Raw genomic sequence first — 19870 nt, 5'->3', positions numbered from 1 at the left:
GGTCTCGGTGGCACAGTGATTAAGTGGTAGGTACAGGCCACTACGTCCTCTGCTCTTTCACTAACAACTAGCCAACTAACCCGCTTTCTTGGACAGACAGCCCGGATAGCTGAGGTGTGTACCCAGGACAGCGTGCTTCAACTTTAATTGGATATAAGCACGAACATAAAGTTGAAATGAAAATGAAATACAACAGGGGTGATATTTCCAGTAAAGAATCTCCTCAGGAGTGGCTGTCCTCCTATAGACGACGCACTAGATAAAGATTCATGGAATCAAGCATTATTTTGCTCATTCGACTGCATTGTGCTGAGATACGGCCCTCGTTATGCATTACGGTTTTGTCGTTTAGGTTTACTGGACAATAAATAGATAAAGAAAAAAATGCCACAAAGAGGACTGCCATACTCAGACTACTTTACTCAATCAAAACGAACACAGGACAAAGGCCATTGGAATAAATATAACTGTGATGACATAAGGTGTTCGCGAAACATGATCATATGCTGCTGCACACGTCATGAATTGTACCACCACAGCGGTCAAGTCTGTTACCCCATCTAAAACAATGAAGAATAAATGAGCATGAGCTTCTCAAAAGAGATGAAAAGGTATGCACCAGTTTAAAATATGGAATAGCATCAGTCATTATTTTGGTCAGTGATGTATCGTATTTAGTAGATGTCGCTTCCACATGTCTACCGTAAAACTGTTTGAATGTATTCGGGAGTTCCTAGACATCATCATAATAATGATCCTACGGTATGTTAGAAGGTGTGATAAATAAACACTAAAAGCTGGAGCAGAAGGTATATTGCTCGACATGAAGGGGAAATGTACTATTGGAACGATGAAGTCATCCTTTTTGTCATACAGGTTAGTTGTTGTTGTTGTTGTTCTTCTTCTTCTTATTATTTCCCAGTCGAGGCATGGGATTTTTAATCCAGATACCGACTCCAAACCCTGAGTGAGTGCCCCGCAAGGCCCAATGGGTAGGTGTAAACCACTTGTACCGACCAGTGATCCATAACTGGTTCAACAAAGGCCATGGTTTGTGCTATCCTGCCTGTGGGAAGCGCAAATAAAAGATCCTTTGCTGCTAATCGGAAAGAGCAGCCCATGTAGTGGCGACAGCGGGTTTCCTCTCAAAATCTGTTTGGTTCTTAACCATATGTCTGACGCCATATAACCGTAAAATAAAAAATGTGTTGAGTGGCGTCGTTAAATAAAACATTTCTTTCTTTCTTTCACCCCTGCGCGTGCTGTAACCTCACCGTGGTGCAGGGGTGTAACATTCTCTTTGAGAATGGCCAATACAGCACAAATTGAAGTTTAGAGTAAAATTCGGTGTCCGTAAAATTCTGTGATATTTGTATTTGTATTTTTGCACAGTTCTTTACACTGTTTTTGTTTAAACCTTGAATTTTTATATTGATGTTGATCATCACTTTATTTATTTGCATTACCATAGTTTGACACCCAATAGCCGATGTATTTTTCGTGCTGGGGTGTCGTTAAACATTCATTCATTCATTCATTCAGTCTTTCTTTCAATGGATGGTAATCTGTAATCCTGCTATTATTGAATGATATAAGATTGGAATGCATATTCATATTTAGAAACTCACAAACGTGGTGTTTTATAGTTTATTTCCATATTTAAGATGGTTACAATAAGTTGTGGTATACATACATGTATAATGACGTATTTATTCATTCAAATGAACTTATTTTCGTACTTCTATCCAATTAAGGTATAACCAAAATTCACTTCAATAAAATAATAATATAGTGTTCACTCTAGGCATTACAGAGTGTTTGTGCTAAAATATAAATACCTATTTTTAAACGGGGACACAACACAAATAAAGTAAATAGAGGTGCATGTATATAGTTTTAGTCCCCTACCGGTGCAAATGTCTGTCTGTCTGTCCGTCTGTCCCACTTATAGCACTCCGGACGTTTTTGTTTTTCCTACAATGCATCCAGATATTTAGCTGAAGTTTTCAGTATAGCATTATCATGTACTGTTACAGATGAAGTTGGACTTTTATAGCGATTTACCCATTTTTGAGATAGTTATGGCCCTTTAATTTAAGAAGTACGAAAATGTGGCAATGCCTCGAGATTTTGAGATTAAACTTTTTATACAGCTTTAGCATGTACTGTTACAGATCAAGTTTAACTTTCACAGCCATGTACCAATTTGTGACAGAGTTATGTCTCTTTAACTTAGGATATACGAAATATGTTCGGGCCCGGTAGGGGACGTGTATTGTTTCAGCATTACTCTCAGAATGCTTGACCTCTGGTCATCATACAACCTTTTCACAGATGTATGCTATTCGTCTATTGCAATTTACATCGTTCCATTTTCCAGTGTTTGTAATTAGCAAAACACAGTTTTCGTTGTTCAGATTGTTTGGTTCCCTAGTATTCCAGTTGGTGAAATTAGCTGTCTTTCCATTCTCCCAGACGAAAATGTCTTCGTGGTCTTCATCTGTCAAACCGATAAAGAACTTGGAGTTACCTGTATAAAATAAAATCAAAATAAACACTCATGATCTACCTCTACAAACTAAAACAATATAATACTTCTATCTAACTGTGAAAATTAAAACACTATAATACATCCATCTACCTGTGCAAAATGAAATTAATTTCGACATAAACTTTTGAACGAAGGTCTAAAAGTTAAATCCGATATATATGTCCACGTGAATGGCCTCGTTAATGCCGTTAAGGTGCATAACTTGTACGGTTGCATCTCGTCAAGAAAACCCCTTGATTGACAGTCGATAGACGTTGAAGGTGTAGTGCTGTGCTCTAATACAGATATTGAGAAGCCGGATCCGTCTGAACGGAAGAGAGTATCAGACTAGGGTCTACTGCTGTAGTCATGAGTTGGTATAGTGGTGTGGACTGGCCCGACTCCGGAGAATACGAGATGGTATCAATATAAAACAAAGTAAAGTCTAGAAAAGAGTAGTAGGAGCCGACCCCGCTTCTTAGAGTGGGGCGGACAGGCTCGCACATGCAGAGACTAACGCGAACAGCCGTGGCGTTCTGCAGAATAACCGTCATACGAGACACGGAAAAACAAGTCGACATAAGTCAGCCGGAGAAATGACGTGAAGCCAAGGAATCTCGCTAAACAAGAATCCAACCTGGTGATGCAGGCTGTTGAAACGAGAAGCATTCCAGCGTTCAATCAGTTCCAATGGCCGCATACATCGCAGTAGAAAACGCCATTTTGCTAACAAAACAAAACAAAATGCAGGATCCCCAAGTGGAGCACATTAAAACATGTGCAGTATGCACGAGCGAAACAAACACGTCTTACAACGTCGAGCTCCAGACTGTGAATGTTCGCTCGTTAGATACATTGTAAAACAACTGGTGGAGAGATAAATGGTATCTAACGGCCACCCATGTATTATTCTCTATGTAATACATCAATTTATTTATATAGAATAAAACCAATATACTACCTCGATCTACCTTTGTAAAATAATCCCAATATAAAACCCGTGTAACTCTTGATTTAGTTTTGCAAAATAAAACCAATATAATACCTTCATCTACCTGTGCAAAATAAAACCAATATAATATCTTCATCTACCTGTGTAAAATAAAACCAATATAATATCTTCATCTACCTGTGTAAAATAAAACCAATATAATACTTGCATCTACCTGTGTAAAATAAAACCAATATAATATCTTCATCTACCTGTGTAAAATAAAACCAATATAATATCTTCATCTACCTGTGTAAAATAAAACCAATATAATACATTCATCTACCTGTGGAAAATAAAACCAATATAATACATTCATCTACATGTGTAAAATAAAACCAATATAATACTTGCATCTACCTGTGTAAAATAAAACCAATATAATACATTCATCTACCTGTGCAAAATAAAACCAATATAATACCTTCATCTACCTGTGGAAAATAAAACCAATATAATACATTCATCTACCTGTGCAAAATAAAACCAATATAATACATTCATCTACCTGTGCAAAATAAAACCATTATGCATTTACTACCTCTGTTTTTGTACTGGGATTTCGTTAAACATTCATTGATTCATTCATTCATTCAATATGCTACCTAGATCTACATGTGTAAAATAAAACCAATATATTTGATCTACCTGTCTAAAGTAATACTGTAACGATTTCGCTTTCTCAGCACGTGCCCACTTATAGACCGGTGCTAGAATCGAATTAAATAGAGTTCTAAAAATGCCTTGCTGGGTTCGGCTACCCCTTTCGGTCGTAGACTTCCAAAAACTCACATTTTAATATGTAAACTCATGATTAACCTTTCTCACTAACTAATACAATAATCACATAAGTCGTCCTTTTTCACAGTGTTTATTTAAGGGTGTCAATAGATCATAAAAACAATTACAGTTAACCAGCAAAATAATTAAGATTTTTAATAGATTTCATGATTGACATTGAGAGATACAGGTTACATAATAATTATTCAAATTTCGCACAACTCAACCACCATTCAATTCCCCGCCAATGAAACATTAAGAATCCCAATATGGATTACCATTTGTTTATTCTAAGAGAATGAAAATCCATCGAAAACGTACCTAAACATTCATTTCCACTCGTGAAACCACAAGATTCCCAAACGTGGAATACTTGGTAATTTACGAAACAGAAATAATATTTCCTTCACTCCATTCCTCTCTCCGAAATTCCAATAATCTTCTTTCAAAAATACTTTAGTAACCTCTCAAGTGTCTATGCAAAATATGCCTAACAATAATTTTAAGGTTTACGGCAATGCAATGCGAGACGGTGACAACTAACAAAAATACACTACCATTTGGTTAATGAATTACATAATAAATAAATAGCTTATCATTGTCGGTTCTCACATAATAAATCTAAAAACACAATTTGGAATAACCGAGTGAGAGAGAGCCATTCAAAATCTACACATAAAAAAACCCACAATCAACAAACACACATGTACCTGTGGTTGGAAAGTCGGAAGTGAGTAAACGGATGGACAAATCTAGCATTAATACATGGAATGGCTCTCATTGGTCCAAATTAATGACATGACATTAATCGGACATGACGATTGGTTAACCTATCATAACAATTCTTCGTAGAAATAACGAAGATTAACGACAAACTTAATTATAGCCGAATATTGCCGAAAATTATACATCGCTACAACAAAAATTACGTAAATAAAATAAACAATTCTAACTTAATTATCTTCTCAAATGATATCCCAAAATACAATATAACATTATTATTGTTTAACCCCTCCCCAAATATTACACAACGTAATATTAACTATAAAATCCAAGCCTAAACATTACAATATTATATGGTCTCATGCCACTGTTTGGCAAATCAATTGATCTGAATGATCGTTCCTGTAACTTTACCCATCAATAATCTGATTCATAGAAGGCTGATTAAAGTGCTAATAGGGTGCTAGAAGATGTTAGTATACGGAGTTCAGAAACCAAGAATAAAATTAAGAAACCAAACATAAGTAGAAAAAGGACAGACAACAAATCAGATTATTCAGGAAAGTATTGGAAATATACAGATTTGTTACAATACCAATATATACTGTCGATATACTTTTGGAAAATAAAACCAACGTAATACCTCGATCTACCTGTGTAAAATAAAACCATTATAATACCTTCATCTACCTGTGTAAAATAAAACCAATATAATACCTTCATCTACCTGTGTAAAATAAAACCAATATAATACATTCATCTACCTGTGCAAAATAAAACCAATATAATACCTTCATCTACCTGTGTAAAATAAAACCAATATAATACTTGCATCTACCTGTGGAAAATAAAACCAATATAATACATTCATCTACCCGTGTAAAATAAAACCAATATAACACATTCATCTACCTGTGGAAAATAAAACCAATATAATACCTTCATCTACCTGTGGAAAATAAAACCAATATAATACCTTCATCTACCTGAGTAAAATAAAACCAATATAATACCTTCATCTACCTGTGTAAAATAAAACCAATATAATACATTCATCTACCTGTGGAAAATAAAACCAATATAATACATTCATCTACCTGTGTAAAATAAAACCAATATAATACCTTCATCTACCTGTGCAAAATAAAACCAATATAATACCTTCATCTACCTGTGTAAAATAAAACCAATATAATACCTCGATCTACCTGTGTAAAATAAAACCAATATAATACATTCATCTACCTGTGCAAAATAAAACCAATATAATACCTTCATCTACCTGTGGAAAATAAAACCAATATAATACATTCATCTACCTGTGGAAAATAAAACCAATATAATATTTTCATCTACCGTACCTGTGCAAAATAAAAGCAATATAATATTTTCATCTACCTGTGCAAAATAAAACCAATATAATACCTTCATCTACCTGTGCAAAATAAAACCATTATGCATTTACTACCTCTGTTGATTTCGTTAAACATTCATTCATTCATTCATTCATTCAATATACTACCTAGATCTACATGTGTAAAATAAAACCAATATTTTTGATCTACCTGTCTAAAGTAGAACCAGTATATACTGTCGATATACTTTTGGAAAATAAAACCAACGTAATACCTCGATCTACCTGTATAATATAAAACCAATATATCTCGATCTACCTGTGTAAATGAAACGAATATAAAATATGGACTTACCTTTGAAAAATAATGTAACACCTCTATCTACCTGTGCATCATTAAAATAATATAATGCCTCTCTACCTGTATAAAATCAAATCAGTATAATACATCTCTACCTGTGCAGAATAAACCAATAAAATATCTCGATTGACCTGTACACGATAAAACCAATACAATACCTCGATAGACCTGTACAAAATAAAACCAATATAATACCTCGATAGACCTGTACAAAATAAAACCAATACAATACAAACTCGATAGACCAGTGTAAAATAAAATCAATACAATACGTCGATAAAAAATCGATAGACCTGTACAAAATAAAACCAATACAATACCTCGATAGACCTGTACAAAATAAAACCAATACAATACCTCGATAGACCAGTGTAAAATAAAATCAATACAATACGTCGATAAACCTGTGTAAAATAAAACCAATACAATACCTCGATAGACCTGTACAAAATAAAACCAATACAATACCTCGATAGACCAGTGTAAAATAAAACCAATACAATACCTCGATAGACCTGTACAAAATAAAATCAATACAATACGTCGATAGACCTGTACAAAATAAAACCAATACAATACCTCGATAGACCTGTACAAAATAAAACCAATAAAATACCTCGATCTACCTATGTAAAATAAAACCAATGTAAAGCCTCGATCTACCTGTGTAAAATAAAACCAATGTAAAGCCTCGATCTACCTGTGTAAAATAAAACCAATGTAAAGCCTCGATCTACCTGTGTAAAATAAAACCAATACAATACCTCGATAGACTTGTATAAAATAAAACCAATAAAATATCCCAATAGACCTGTGTAAAATAAAACCAATATAATACCTCGACTGACCTGTGTAAAATAAAACCAATATAATACCTCGACTGACCTGTGTAAAATAAAACCAATATAATACCTCGACTGACCTGTGTAAAATAAAACCAATATAATACCTCGACTGACCTGTGTAAAATAAAACCAATATAATACCTCGACTGACCTGTGTAAAATAAAACCAATATAATACCTCGACTGACCTGTGTAAAATAAAACCAATACAATACCTCGATAGACCTGTGTAAAATAAAACCAATACAATACCTCGATACGTGTGACCTGTACATGTGTAAAATAAAACCAATACAATACCTCGATAGACTGTAAAATAAAACCAATACAATACCTAGACCTGTGTAAAATAAAACCAATATAATACCTCGATACCTCGATAGACCTGTGACCTGTGTAAAATAAAACCAATAAAAAGCCTCGATCTACCTGTGTAAAATAAAACCAATGTAAAGCCTCGATCTACCTGTGTAAAATAAAACCAATACAATACCTCGATAGACTTGTATAAAATAAAACCAATAAAATATCCCAATAGACCTGTGTAAAATAAAACCAATATAATACCTCGACTGACCTGTGTAAAATAAAACCAATATAATACCTCGACTGACCTGTGTAAAATAAAACCAATATAATACCTCGACTGACCTGTGTAAAATAAAACCAATATAATACCTCGACTGACCTGTGTAAAATAAAACCAATATAATACCTCGACTGAACTGTGTAAAATAAAACCAATATAATACCTCGACTGACCTGTGTAAAATAAAACCAATACAATACCTCTATAGACCTGTACAAAATAAAACCAATACAATACTAGACCTGTGTAAAATAAAACCAATACAATACCTCGATAAACCTGTGTAAAATAAAACCAATACAATACCTCGATAGACCTGTGTAAAATAAAACCAATACAATACCTCGATAGACCTGTGTAAAATAAAACCAATACAATACCTCGATAGACCTGTGTAAAATAAAACCAATACAATACCTCGATAGACCTGTACAAAATAAAACCAATACAATACCTCTATAGACCTGTATAAAATAAAACCAATACAATACCTCGATAGACCTGTGTAAAAAATAAACCTCCAATAAAATACCTCAATACCTCGATAGACCTGTATAAAATAAAACCAATACAATACCTCGATAGACCCAAAATAAAACCAATACAATACCTCTATAGACCTAAAACCGATCTACCTATAGACCTGTGTAAAATAAAACCTCGATATACCTATGTGAAATAAAACCAATCTAATGCCTCGATCTACCTGTGTAAAATAAAGCCAATACCATACCTCGATAGACCTGTGTAAAATAAAACCAATATAATACCTCGACTGACCTGTGTAAAATAAAACCAATATAATAGCTCGACTGTCCTGTGTAAAATAAAACCAATACAATACCTCGATAGACCTGTGTAAAATAAGACCAATACAATACCTCGATAAACCCGTGTAAAATAAGACCAATACAATACCTCGACTGACCTGTGTAAAATAAAACCAATACAATACCTCGATTGACCTGTGTAAAATAAAACCAATACAATACCTCGACTGACCTGTGTAAAATAAAACCAATACAATACCTCGATAGACCTGTGTGAAATAAAACCAATACAATACCTCGATAGACCTGTACAAAATAAAACCAAAATAATATCTCGATCCACCTGTAAAAAAAAACACACACCATTTAGAGCCCGGCAAAAATCGATGTCATACAGCGGAAAATTAGAAACAAACAGGCTGTCGCGCAAGGGTGAAATCGACGCGTGCGCTGACCACAGACCGGAAATTTGTTTTGTTTGGCCTTACCTATATTTTCTTTAATGTAGTCACTGACAGCTAAGTTCTTTTCCTTTGTGTCCAAGACAATCAATCTGGAACGTGATTGGTTACAAACATCACGGGCTTCTGCCATTTGTTTTTTGTTCAGATTGAACACCTTGAAACACAGCTTGACATCCTCAAGCAACACGTACCCATCTTCAGTTGGGCAGTGATCTGAGAAGAAAGAGGCTTTGTTTTACTTTTCATCACACGACCTTCACATTGGGTTATAAATCTAATATCTGTCCGACAGAGAGACAAAAAGACTGACGGACAGACGGACACACGGACAGACAGACAGTCAAAAAGACAGACAGGCAGATACTATCAGGCAGACGGATCCTAAAGACAGACAGATATGGAGATAGATTAAATCGATATATATATAGATAGATAGATAGATAGATAGATAGATAAGTAGGTAGGTAGGTAGGTAGGTAGATAGATACATAGATAGATAGAAAAACAGACAGACAGACAGACAGACAGATAAATAAAGAACCGACATACAGACATACACACACAGTCAAATATATATATAGATAGATAGATAGATGGATAGATATATTACATATATTAGATAGATAGACAGATAGATAGATAAATAGATAGATAGGTCCATGCATACATACATACATACATACATACATACATACATACATGCATGTTTTTTTTTATGATTGATGATTGAGGAATACATCAGGTTAGATTACAAATAAACTTTTAATAATACAATGAATCTTTTTAATAATCAAATTTCAATAACGAAAACGGAACAAAAAGCATTAGATGGTTGTAAAATTAAATGGATGCATGTATTGGAATGGGACATGTGTACTGAACAAATATTGGAGGGAATAAACTCCGTATTTATAGAACTTTTAAACATGGGGTTTAGAATCGATCCCTGGCGTTGGGCCCATTGGACTATTGCTCGTTCTAGGCAGTGCACTATGACTGGTATATCAAGGTCCGTGGTATATGCTATCCTGTCTATGGGATGGTGGCAATAAAAGATCCCTTGCTACTAATGAAAAACAATGTAGTGGGTTTCTTTCTAAGACTATATATCGAAATTACCAAATGTTTGACATCCAATAGCTAATGGTTAATAAATCAGTGTGCTCTAGTGGCGTCGTTAAACAAACCAAACTATTTTAAACATGTTTTTATCAGTGAAATTTATGTTACTACGTCCTTTCCTATGTTTCGTAGTGGTACCGCGCTTTTAAGCTTTAGAAACGAGTAGATATACAAATGTGGAGATTCACAAAAGAACCTGTTTCAACTGCCTTAATTATGTAGAATCTGAAGAACATGTTCTTATTCACTATCCTTTTTATGATGACATTAGCGTAAATATTTTTGAAAAGGCAGCAGCTACTGTAGTAAACTTTAAAATCCTTTTAGATAAAGAAAAAATGTCATTACTTTTCAGCTACCTGGATATTGTTAAAATTACAGCCAATAGTTGCCCTCATATTTATTACGTCGCCAACGATTATACTAATATTATACTATACTTATACTATACTATACTATACTATACTATACTATACTATACTATACTATACTATACTATACTATACTATACTATACTATATCTACTATACTGTACTGTACTTTACTCGCCACTACACTACTACTACACTGCACAGCACAGCACTACACTGCACAGCACTACACTGCACTACACTGCACTACACTACACTATACTACACTATACACATTTCAAATAATGGTATATATTATTCTGTACTATACCACACATATATATATACACATACATACATACATACATACATACATACATACATATTTTATTGTTTTTAGTTTCATTTCTTGTAAATACAATACTTTTTAAATATTTCTGATAACCTTTTAATAGTTCTAAAATATCGCATAACTCCACAGGAGTGGATTGTGTACTTTTACTACTGTAGCATCGTATTACTACCGTTGACTCTTGCTTTCAGTTTAATCTATACACAAAGTGAGACATAAATAAATAATGTGTCTGTCTGTCTTCGTTTATTTTAAAGAAGGGTCATCCTCCTCAAAGTGAACAGAATGAATGAATGAATGTTTAACGACAACCCAGCACAAATTCAACGTGAACAGTGCCAGTGTACACTGACGGTACGCCACATTTTGGTGGAGTGTAATTATCTGAAGCTGATGAGTAAAGATGTATCTGGTAACGGAAATATATTACAATCTTTTAAATTCCGTCCAGAATTCATCCATTCATTCGCGTGTGTGCAAGTATTCAGGGACGAATTAATTGATGGACAAATGAACAGGATGAATGGACGGAGAAAAGCAAACAATATCACCCACCTCAAAAACACGAAACCCACCACCACCACCACCACTACCACTACCACCATCACCAGTAAATACCCTTTCAGATAGATCTGACTTCAAAAACAATGATCTTGTAAAATAAACAAATATAATACTGGTGTGTTACCTGTGGCCATTGTGTAGTAGCGGGACCCCGATGAAGGGAGAGAACTGGCGCTGTTGGAAAATGTTTCTGAATGCATACGACACGTGCCATCATGACCATTGTAGGAAAACGACCTGCAGATGTCACTCTTGGCACATTCCTTCCCACAGTTCACCTTGCTTTTGATGCTGCTTGTGGAATATATTACGTGATCAGTGATTGTGACGTCATCAAACACGTGATTCCGAATCCAAAATGTCTGTTGAGTGGTTTCGCTGAAGACGCTAAAGAACCAATTGAACCCATTTAGTATTGATAAACTGTGTATAAATCTGAATGACAAAACTGTATTCCGTTATCAAAATCGTACATCTGCACAGGGTAGAGTCGAAAGGATGTCAGGCAAAGTCGTGATTGCTTCCATGATCCACTAACGGGTGCTCGTCCTTGGGAGGACCGCCACTGTCCTAAGCGATCCGTAACAGGATGATATATGCATCCTTCGCCTCCTGTAGGAGGACTGCCACTCCCAAAGACTCTTAGAAAGCCCAAACTGGCACAATATAGTTTAAAAGTTTGTTTTGTTTAACGACACCACTAGAGCACATTGATTAATTAATCATCGGCTATTGACTGGATGTCAAACATTTGGTAATTCTAGCATATAGTCATCAGAGGAAACCCGCTACCTTTTTCAGTAGCAGCAAGGGAATTTTTATACGCACCATCCCACAGACAGGAAAACACATACTACGGATTTTGACCAGCTGTGGTGTATTGGTTCGATGAAGAAAAATCCCAATCAGTTGAATGGATCCACCGATGTGGTTCGATTCTGCGACGCAAGCATCTCAGGCTAGCACTCAACCGACTGAGCTAAATCCCGCCCCTGCACACGATAGAGCCCACTGGACTATACACAGCTGATGAATGACTGCATGTATGGACTCAGGGCGCCATTCAGCTTAGTCGGTACAGCAATCGCCAGAAGTGCTTGGGTCGTAGGATCGAACCTTCTCAGCGGACTCAGTTTGGTCTTCCCCGTTCAAACCAGTGTCACATGACTGGTATATGAATGAAACATATTATTGGTAGTAAATCTTAAGGCTGAGATGAATTTTACTTGTAGAATGTAGGAATTTGTATTTCACGACATCTAGTTTTCAAAATTTTCCGGGAGAGCACATCCCCGAAACCCTTAGAAAGTTTGATTTGCGCCCTCGATCTTCGTCAGCTCCCCCCCCCCCCCCCCCCTCCAATGTCTACTTGCACCCGCCGTGCCTCATATGCCCTGCCCTCTATGTTGGAAAGAGCATATATCTTAAGCTTGCTATTAATGAAGTCAGAATTACAAGTTTAAGGTTTGGCATCCAATAGCCGATCATTAATCAATCAATGTACACTAATGGTGTCGTTAACAAATCGAACGTTTAGATTTTAACTTTTGGCTATAAACTGATTAGATGCATTGCTGTAGCGTAATTAGCCATTCAAAATTGAACTTAAGACTGCCAGACGCTGGGGGCGTATTGTGTACAGGGTCCAGGCGCATTAAATTGTTCGTGTATAAAGTATATCGCCATTCGTTCCGCTGGGTAACACTAATTATAACACACCGATTTTGAATAGTACAATGCCTGATGTTCTCCGAAATAATTCGTTTGTATCCCTGAATCACAAAATGATCTTATTCTAAACAACAAAATAAAATTAAAGTAATTAAATTAAAGTATAGTGCGGTACGGTACGGTACGGTACGGCACGGTACGGTACGGTACGGTACGGTACAACATAGACAAGTACTGCATAATGCCTTGCAATATAATGTATGTACAGTATACCAAAGTAATTAGATACAAGATTACCTTTATGTTGTACGAAGTATAGTACTGTAAAGGAGAGTACTATACAGAATAGTAGAGTTTTGTGTGGTATAGTACAGAATAATATATACCATTATTTGAAATGTGTATAGTGTAGTATAGTGTAGTGTAGTGCAGTGTAGTGCAGTGTAGTGCTGTGCAGTGTAGTGCTGTGCTGCGCAGTGTAGTAGTAGTGTAGTGGCGAGTAAAGTACAGTACAGTATATAGTAGTATAGTATAGTATAGTATAGTATAGTATAGTATAGTATAGTATAGTATAGTATAGTATAGTATAGTATAAGTATAGTATAATATTAGTATAATATAGTATATAGTGTAGTGTAGTGTAGTGTAGCGTAGCGTAGCGTAGCGTAGCCTAGCCTAGCCTAGCCTAGCCTAGCCTAGCACAGCCCAGCACAGCACAGCACAGCACAGCCCAGCCCAGCACAGCACAGCATAGTATAGTACAGTAACTATAGCATAGTATAGTACAGTAAGTGCAAACAGTATACTATAGATAAGGTACAGTTCAGTATACTACAATGCAGTACAGTATAGCAAAATAAAGTATATAAAATTACCTTAATGTCGTAGAAAGGAAAGTTATGACTGTAGCGAGTAGCATTGTAAGTTTGTCTGTCAGCCCGTATTCCCCAACACGTATAGTCAAATCTGCATGTGTATATACACACATATACTGAATTATCGAAACACATAATACCCAAATGGTCATTTATGAATTGTTGTTGAGGTTTTATTTCGGTCCTCTGTTCACGAAATAGATTTTCCGGTGACAATTCCATTAAGCTATGACGAAGAAACCAGTAACCGGATTTACAAAAATGGACTACCGGTAAGTCATCAAGCTAAAAGGTTTTATTGTTGATTATAAAACGAAGATACAAAAAAAGAAAAAAAGAAAGAAACAGTCATTTAAATATGCGTTGGATTAGATCAGTATTAGCATTAATCAAAACAGAAGTTTACTTTGTGATATGGGAAAGAGTCTTACAATTACACGCGTATGAGGCTTGTATTCAAGAGGGTACAGGGACTATATGACCACCGCCACCGCCATCGCCATCGCAACCGCAACCGCAATCGCAACCAACGCCACACTACTTCACTACTCCACTAAACTAGATTACATTACTATAACCACGTTGGTCATGCGAATAAAGCAATATCGATTTGGTAGAGTACGCCGCTGTTAAGGCAAATTGTTTTTATATGTATGAGGTAAGGAAAAAAAAACCCGATGAGGTCATTCATATCTTTATCGCTTACGTCAAAATTAGGTTACCAGTGTTATCAGGGTATATTTTTCTCTCAAGGTAAGAATCAGAGGCATCCAGTAGTCAATGATTAATGAATCAATGTGCTCTAGAGGTGTCGTCAAACAAAACAAACTTTAAACTTTGAAGAGAAGAATCCGATTCATCGCCATGTGTGAAACATTCCAACGAGGAAAGAAAATGAATATTTAACGGCACCTCAGCATATTTCAAACTACGGCTATTTGGTGTCTAACATATGTAAATGAAAGGAATGTTTGTTTAGCGACACTTCAGCAAATTTTAAACTACGGCTATTTGGTGTCTAACATGTGGAAATGAAAGGAATGTTTGCTTGTCGATACCTCAGCATATTTTAAACTACGGCTATTTGGTGTCTAACATATGGAAATGGTGTCTAACATATGGAAAGGAAAGGAATGTTTGTTTAGCGACACCTCAGCACATTTTAAACTACGGCTATTTGGTGTCTAACATATGGAAAGGAAAGGAATGTTTGTTTAGCGACCCCTCAGCACATTTTAAACTACGGCTATTTGGTGTCTAACATATGGAAATGAAAGGAAAGTTTGTTTGTCGACACCTCAGCACATTTCAAACTACGGCTATTTGGTGTCTAACATATGGAAATGAAAGGAATGTTTGTTTGTCGACACTTCAGCACATTTCAAACTACGGCTATTTGGTGTCTAACATATGGAAATGAAAGGAATGTTTGTTTGTCGACACTTCAGCACATTTCAAACTACGGCTATTTGGTGTCTAACATATGGAAATGAAAGGAATGTTTGTTTGTCGACACTTCAGCACATTTCAAACTACGGCTATTTGGTGTCTAACATATGGAAATGAAAGGAATGTTTGTTTGTCGACACTTCTGCACATTTCAAACTACGGCCATTTGGTGTCTAGCATAAACAAAGGAAATGAACGTTTGTTTAGCGACACTTCAGCACATTTTAAACTACGGCTATTTGGTGTCTAAATTATGGAAAGTAATTTTTGTTTAACGACACCTAAGAACATTTTAAACCATCATAATAAAATATCCCTTGCTGCCAATTGGAAAGAGTAGCCCATGGAGTGACGATAGCGGGTTTCCTCTCTCATCATCTCTTTACTCCTTAACTACGTATCCGACTCCATAAAACCATAAAATTTAACAAACTCTGTTCTGTATGCCGTTAATAACACATTTCTTTCTTACATTTCTTTCTTTCTTTCTTTCTTTCTTTCCTTCTTTCTGTGTTTCCATATCAGCCGAGAGCATAATCTATATCAGCTGTAATCTTTTAAATTGGAATCCGTATCAATCATAATAAATTAAAATCTTCAATAATTAACGTATATCCACCCGTAATGCAACAAACGTTGGCTGGGTGGATAATGGCGCTCTTAATATGTTTCTCCTTTTAATTTGGGACAACAATTTCGGCTGTAACAAAAACATATTAAAGAACAAAAAAAATAAAATAAGAAAAACTTATTATACTTGTATTTGTGGTCTAAAGCAGTAAAGATTACAACAGTAGATATTGCTATTCAGTATTAACAATAATTTGACTGACAGAGTTATCGAAATAGGGACCTGTTTACCACCTACCTTTTTTACTATTCCTACGCGACGGCGACGCGATAATAAAATGTAATCCCAACTTTTCTACGAAACAAAACACAAATAATTATGATCATTTTGCTGTTCTAGATTTAAAGGTGCTCTGTCACGGATGGTTGACCTAATTAATGACCGTACAAAGTATTATCTGAAAATACATACCATAAACCACTTATTACTGATATTTTGTAAAAATAATTGAATTATGTCAACGGTCCATAATTCAGGAAAGAATAACGGCTATTTGGAGCGAAGAGGTGTGACGTATTATTTTTGTAGTCACGTGATGGGCAACCCCCGAATAACCGCAGTGCCAAAATGATTTGCCAAGCTCGTGTAACGAGAACGCTTGACCGTCCTCTGCGACGTAGGATAAATCGAAAGAAAACCATTGAAAATAAGTTATAAAAAATTATATAAACATGTACTGAATGATAATAAGCTTATACATTAATTTATTTTAGCAACAGAAACATTTTAAACGGCAACGATCCCGACTAGTTAGGCCTTTGCAGGTACAGGTAAATTTATCGTTTGTTGTACGCGGAAAAATCTAAACACCGCATTCATTTTTCACTTTGTCAAATTTATTATTATATAAAATATGCCATAACCCCATGGGTAATTACATTTGGCTTGGGATAGGAATTATTACATTTTTAAAGAATACTGTGAACTAGACGGTGTTTGTATACGAAGTAGCTATATATACGACGGCCGTGTATATAGCCTCTGCTAACGAGGACTGCCTATAAACACAGCAAAAATGTATATTATAGGCGGTAAAAAAAGTATTTGATTGATCCATATTATCGAACCACTTGTAACAGGAGAAATACATACTAAGTACAAACAGGGGAATTGGGATTGAATATGAATCTAGCGGGCCCTTGTGTGTACGTTTTCCATAGACACCTACCCAGTGTTTCTGCCGGAAAGACATTTGTGGGTATGGCGCTATGAAATTAACTATTTACAATGTGTTTGCTGAATACAAAAGCAATCGATAGGGGGTATGGGGGTCCTCCCCACAAATAAAATGGGTTAGGTGTAGGGTTATGAAAATCATACAGTAATAATAAAGAGTCATTAATTTTGTCAAACGGTTAACTTAAACAATTTATATTTGCAATAAAATGTGGGTATGGCGCCATACCCATTTTACCCTGCTACCGTATATGAATAGCGTAATATTGCCCCTGCAGTACTATAATAATAATAATAATAATAATATGAATGAATGAATGAATACATATAAATGAATAAAATTATCAGCTGCTGAGAGATTATCTAAAAAAAAAAAAAAATACACACCAACTACGGACAGCAGGGGCCTACACAAACTAATAGCGGGGACTTGTAACTGGAAGCAGTCGGAATGAAACGTGTTATCTGTTTTCAAACCGTCAATGTGCCATTATTGTTACAGATAAGTATAATTAATAACTATGATTCGGTAACAGTACTAACAGTTAAGCTAGTTTCGCAGATCGGTACGGTTAGTGACTTAAATATGGCGGCATTCTGAGAATTATTATTATTATTATTATTATTACGGCAGGCTTAACTTGTCCCTGCACGTAGAACTGGATTCAACTGGATTAAGTAATAATTAAGCCAACCTTTGGACGGCAAAACATGCAACAGCAGGCCCCTGTTGTTTTGGGCTTTTGGTTGTTGTTTTTTTGGGGTATTTTTTTTACGCTGTTCATTAAACCGAATGACCACTTTGCGAATCACTCAAAATAATTTGCAAACGTTTAACAAAAATGACTGGCTGGTCGTATGCCACATTTGTGACGCTGGAAAACATGTTATCCGTTTTCGAACCAAGCACTACAATCTAATTAAAATTAGCTCCACTATTACATGTGGATCTAACAGCAGCCAGTTGGAGCTCATGTCCACCAATCAAAACCTTACTTGCAGAATCATGCCAGTGATTTGAAAATAATTTGAAAATATTCCGAATTATCCTGAGGGTATACGATATGTTTCATGTGAATTACGAATGCCTTATTTAGACCAGTAGAACTAATTTTAATCAGATTGCTAACAACACTGCATAGTCTCCAATGTCCAGGTAATGTCTGTAAATAATAATTTAAATATTGACCAATCACACTTCGCCTTTTATAACGTTATTTGGGAGCATACAAATTCTAAAAATATCGGGCCAGTCTATTTTAGTGGCCGCAGTACAGCGAACCATACCAATACGTACGGGATGGGTTATCAGTCTTCAATTTTACATTAAAAAGTATTTACTTATTTATAAAAAAAACCCAGCTAAATCAGTCTTCAGTTTTACATTACAAATTATTTATTTTATAAAATAAAACATGTTTTAAGACATTCGTAATTCACACGAAACATGTCGTATACCCTCAGGATAATTCGGAATGTTTTCAAATTATTTTTAAATCACTGGCATGATTCTGCAAGTAAGGTTTTGATTGATGGACATGAGCTACAACTGGCTGCTGTTAGATCCACATGTAATAGTGGAGCTAATTTTAATTAGATTGCAAGCACTATAGCGTTGTACATAACCGTCTAGACTCTCTCCCCTGCTAAATTCCATGCACAATAATAATAATAATAATAATAATAATAATAATAATAAATGGTGAGTTCATGTTCCGTTTTTTTTAAATTATATAGCCGGCCCTCATTTGTCAAGTCTCTATACACGGCGGACGTTTGTATAAAATTCTAAAATACATTATACTGCTGTCGTATATACAGCCTCATTACTACGAGTCTGTTTTGCCGTATTTTTATGACTTTTCACAAGAATTTAAAAAATAAAACGTGTCATGGAATTCCCTCGATCGTAGTTCAATTAAAACGTTTTGGATCATACAATAACTATATTTGGTATTCCCAATGAATGTAATTTCCATTTATAATCCATATTTAGAGAAATAAGGCCCACTAAATCCGTGATTGAGCACTTTTAAGACTTGGCAATTGTCTTTATAATTTCTTATTTAAATATCTTGCGATTAAAAACCCGCCATCACGGTCTATTCAAATACATATTTCTTTGTGACAGTTCGTTGTCATGGAAATCTGCAGGTTTAATGCTCAATTAAAATAGATAACAACAAAACTTACTGAATAATGAATTAATTTAGTAACATTACGTAAGATTTAGCTGCGTCATGGTGCGGAGAGTATAAAACGCGGCTCGGTTT

At 35.3% G+C, this 19870-nt stretch overlaps 1 protein-coding gene across 1 annotated transcript; it reads right to left on the bottom strand.

Annotated features, from left to right (window-relative positions):
- Positions 1 to 551: 551 nt before the first annotated feature.
- On the bottom strand, positions 552 to 19839 carry LOC121389836 (macrophage mannose receptor 1-like). The gene is made up of 5 exons (XM_041521485.1): positions 19820 to 19839; positions 11920 to 12182; positions 9432 to 9620; positions 2364 to 2530; positions 552 to 560 (listed from the first exon to the last, which is right to left on the bottom strand). Exons 1-5 carry the CDS (start codon positions 19837 to 19839, stop codon positions 552 to 554), a joined length of 648 nt encoding a protein of 215 aa, XP_041377419.1.
- Positions 19840 to 19870: the final 31 nt, after the last annotated feature.

This window comes from Gigantopelta aegis, chromosome 15 (assembly GCF_016097555.1).
Source record: "Gigantopelta aegis isolate Gae_Host chromosome 15, Gae_host_genome, whole genome shotgun sequence".
NCBI classification, from domain to species: domain Eukaryota; kingdom Metazoa; phylum Mollusca; class Gastropoda; order Neomphalida; family Peltospiridae; genus Gigantopelta; species Gigantopelta aegis.
The sequence above is the reverse complement of the archived record's forward strand: the minus strand, read 5'-3'. Positions and strand labels throughout refer to the sequence as shown.

Excerpts from the sequence above, each read along its gene's own strand:
- LOC121389836 (XM_041521485.1), bottom strand. The coding sequence starts at position 19,839 with ATGACGCAGCTAAATCTTAC. Across the intron at positions 12,183-19,819 it reads ATGACGCAGCTAAATCTTAC|CGTCTTCAGCGAAACCACTC; the intron begins GTAATGTTACTA and ends TTGGTTCTTTAG. Across the intron at positions 9,621-11,919 it reads CTACTACACAATGGCCACAG|ATCACTGCCCAACTGAAGAT; the intron begins GTAACACACCAG and ends CTTTCTTCTCAG.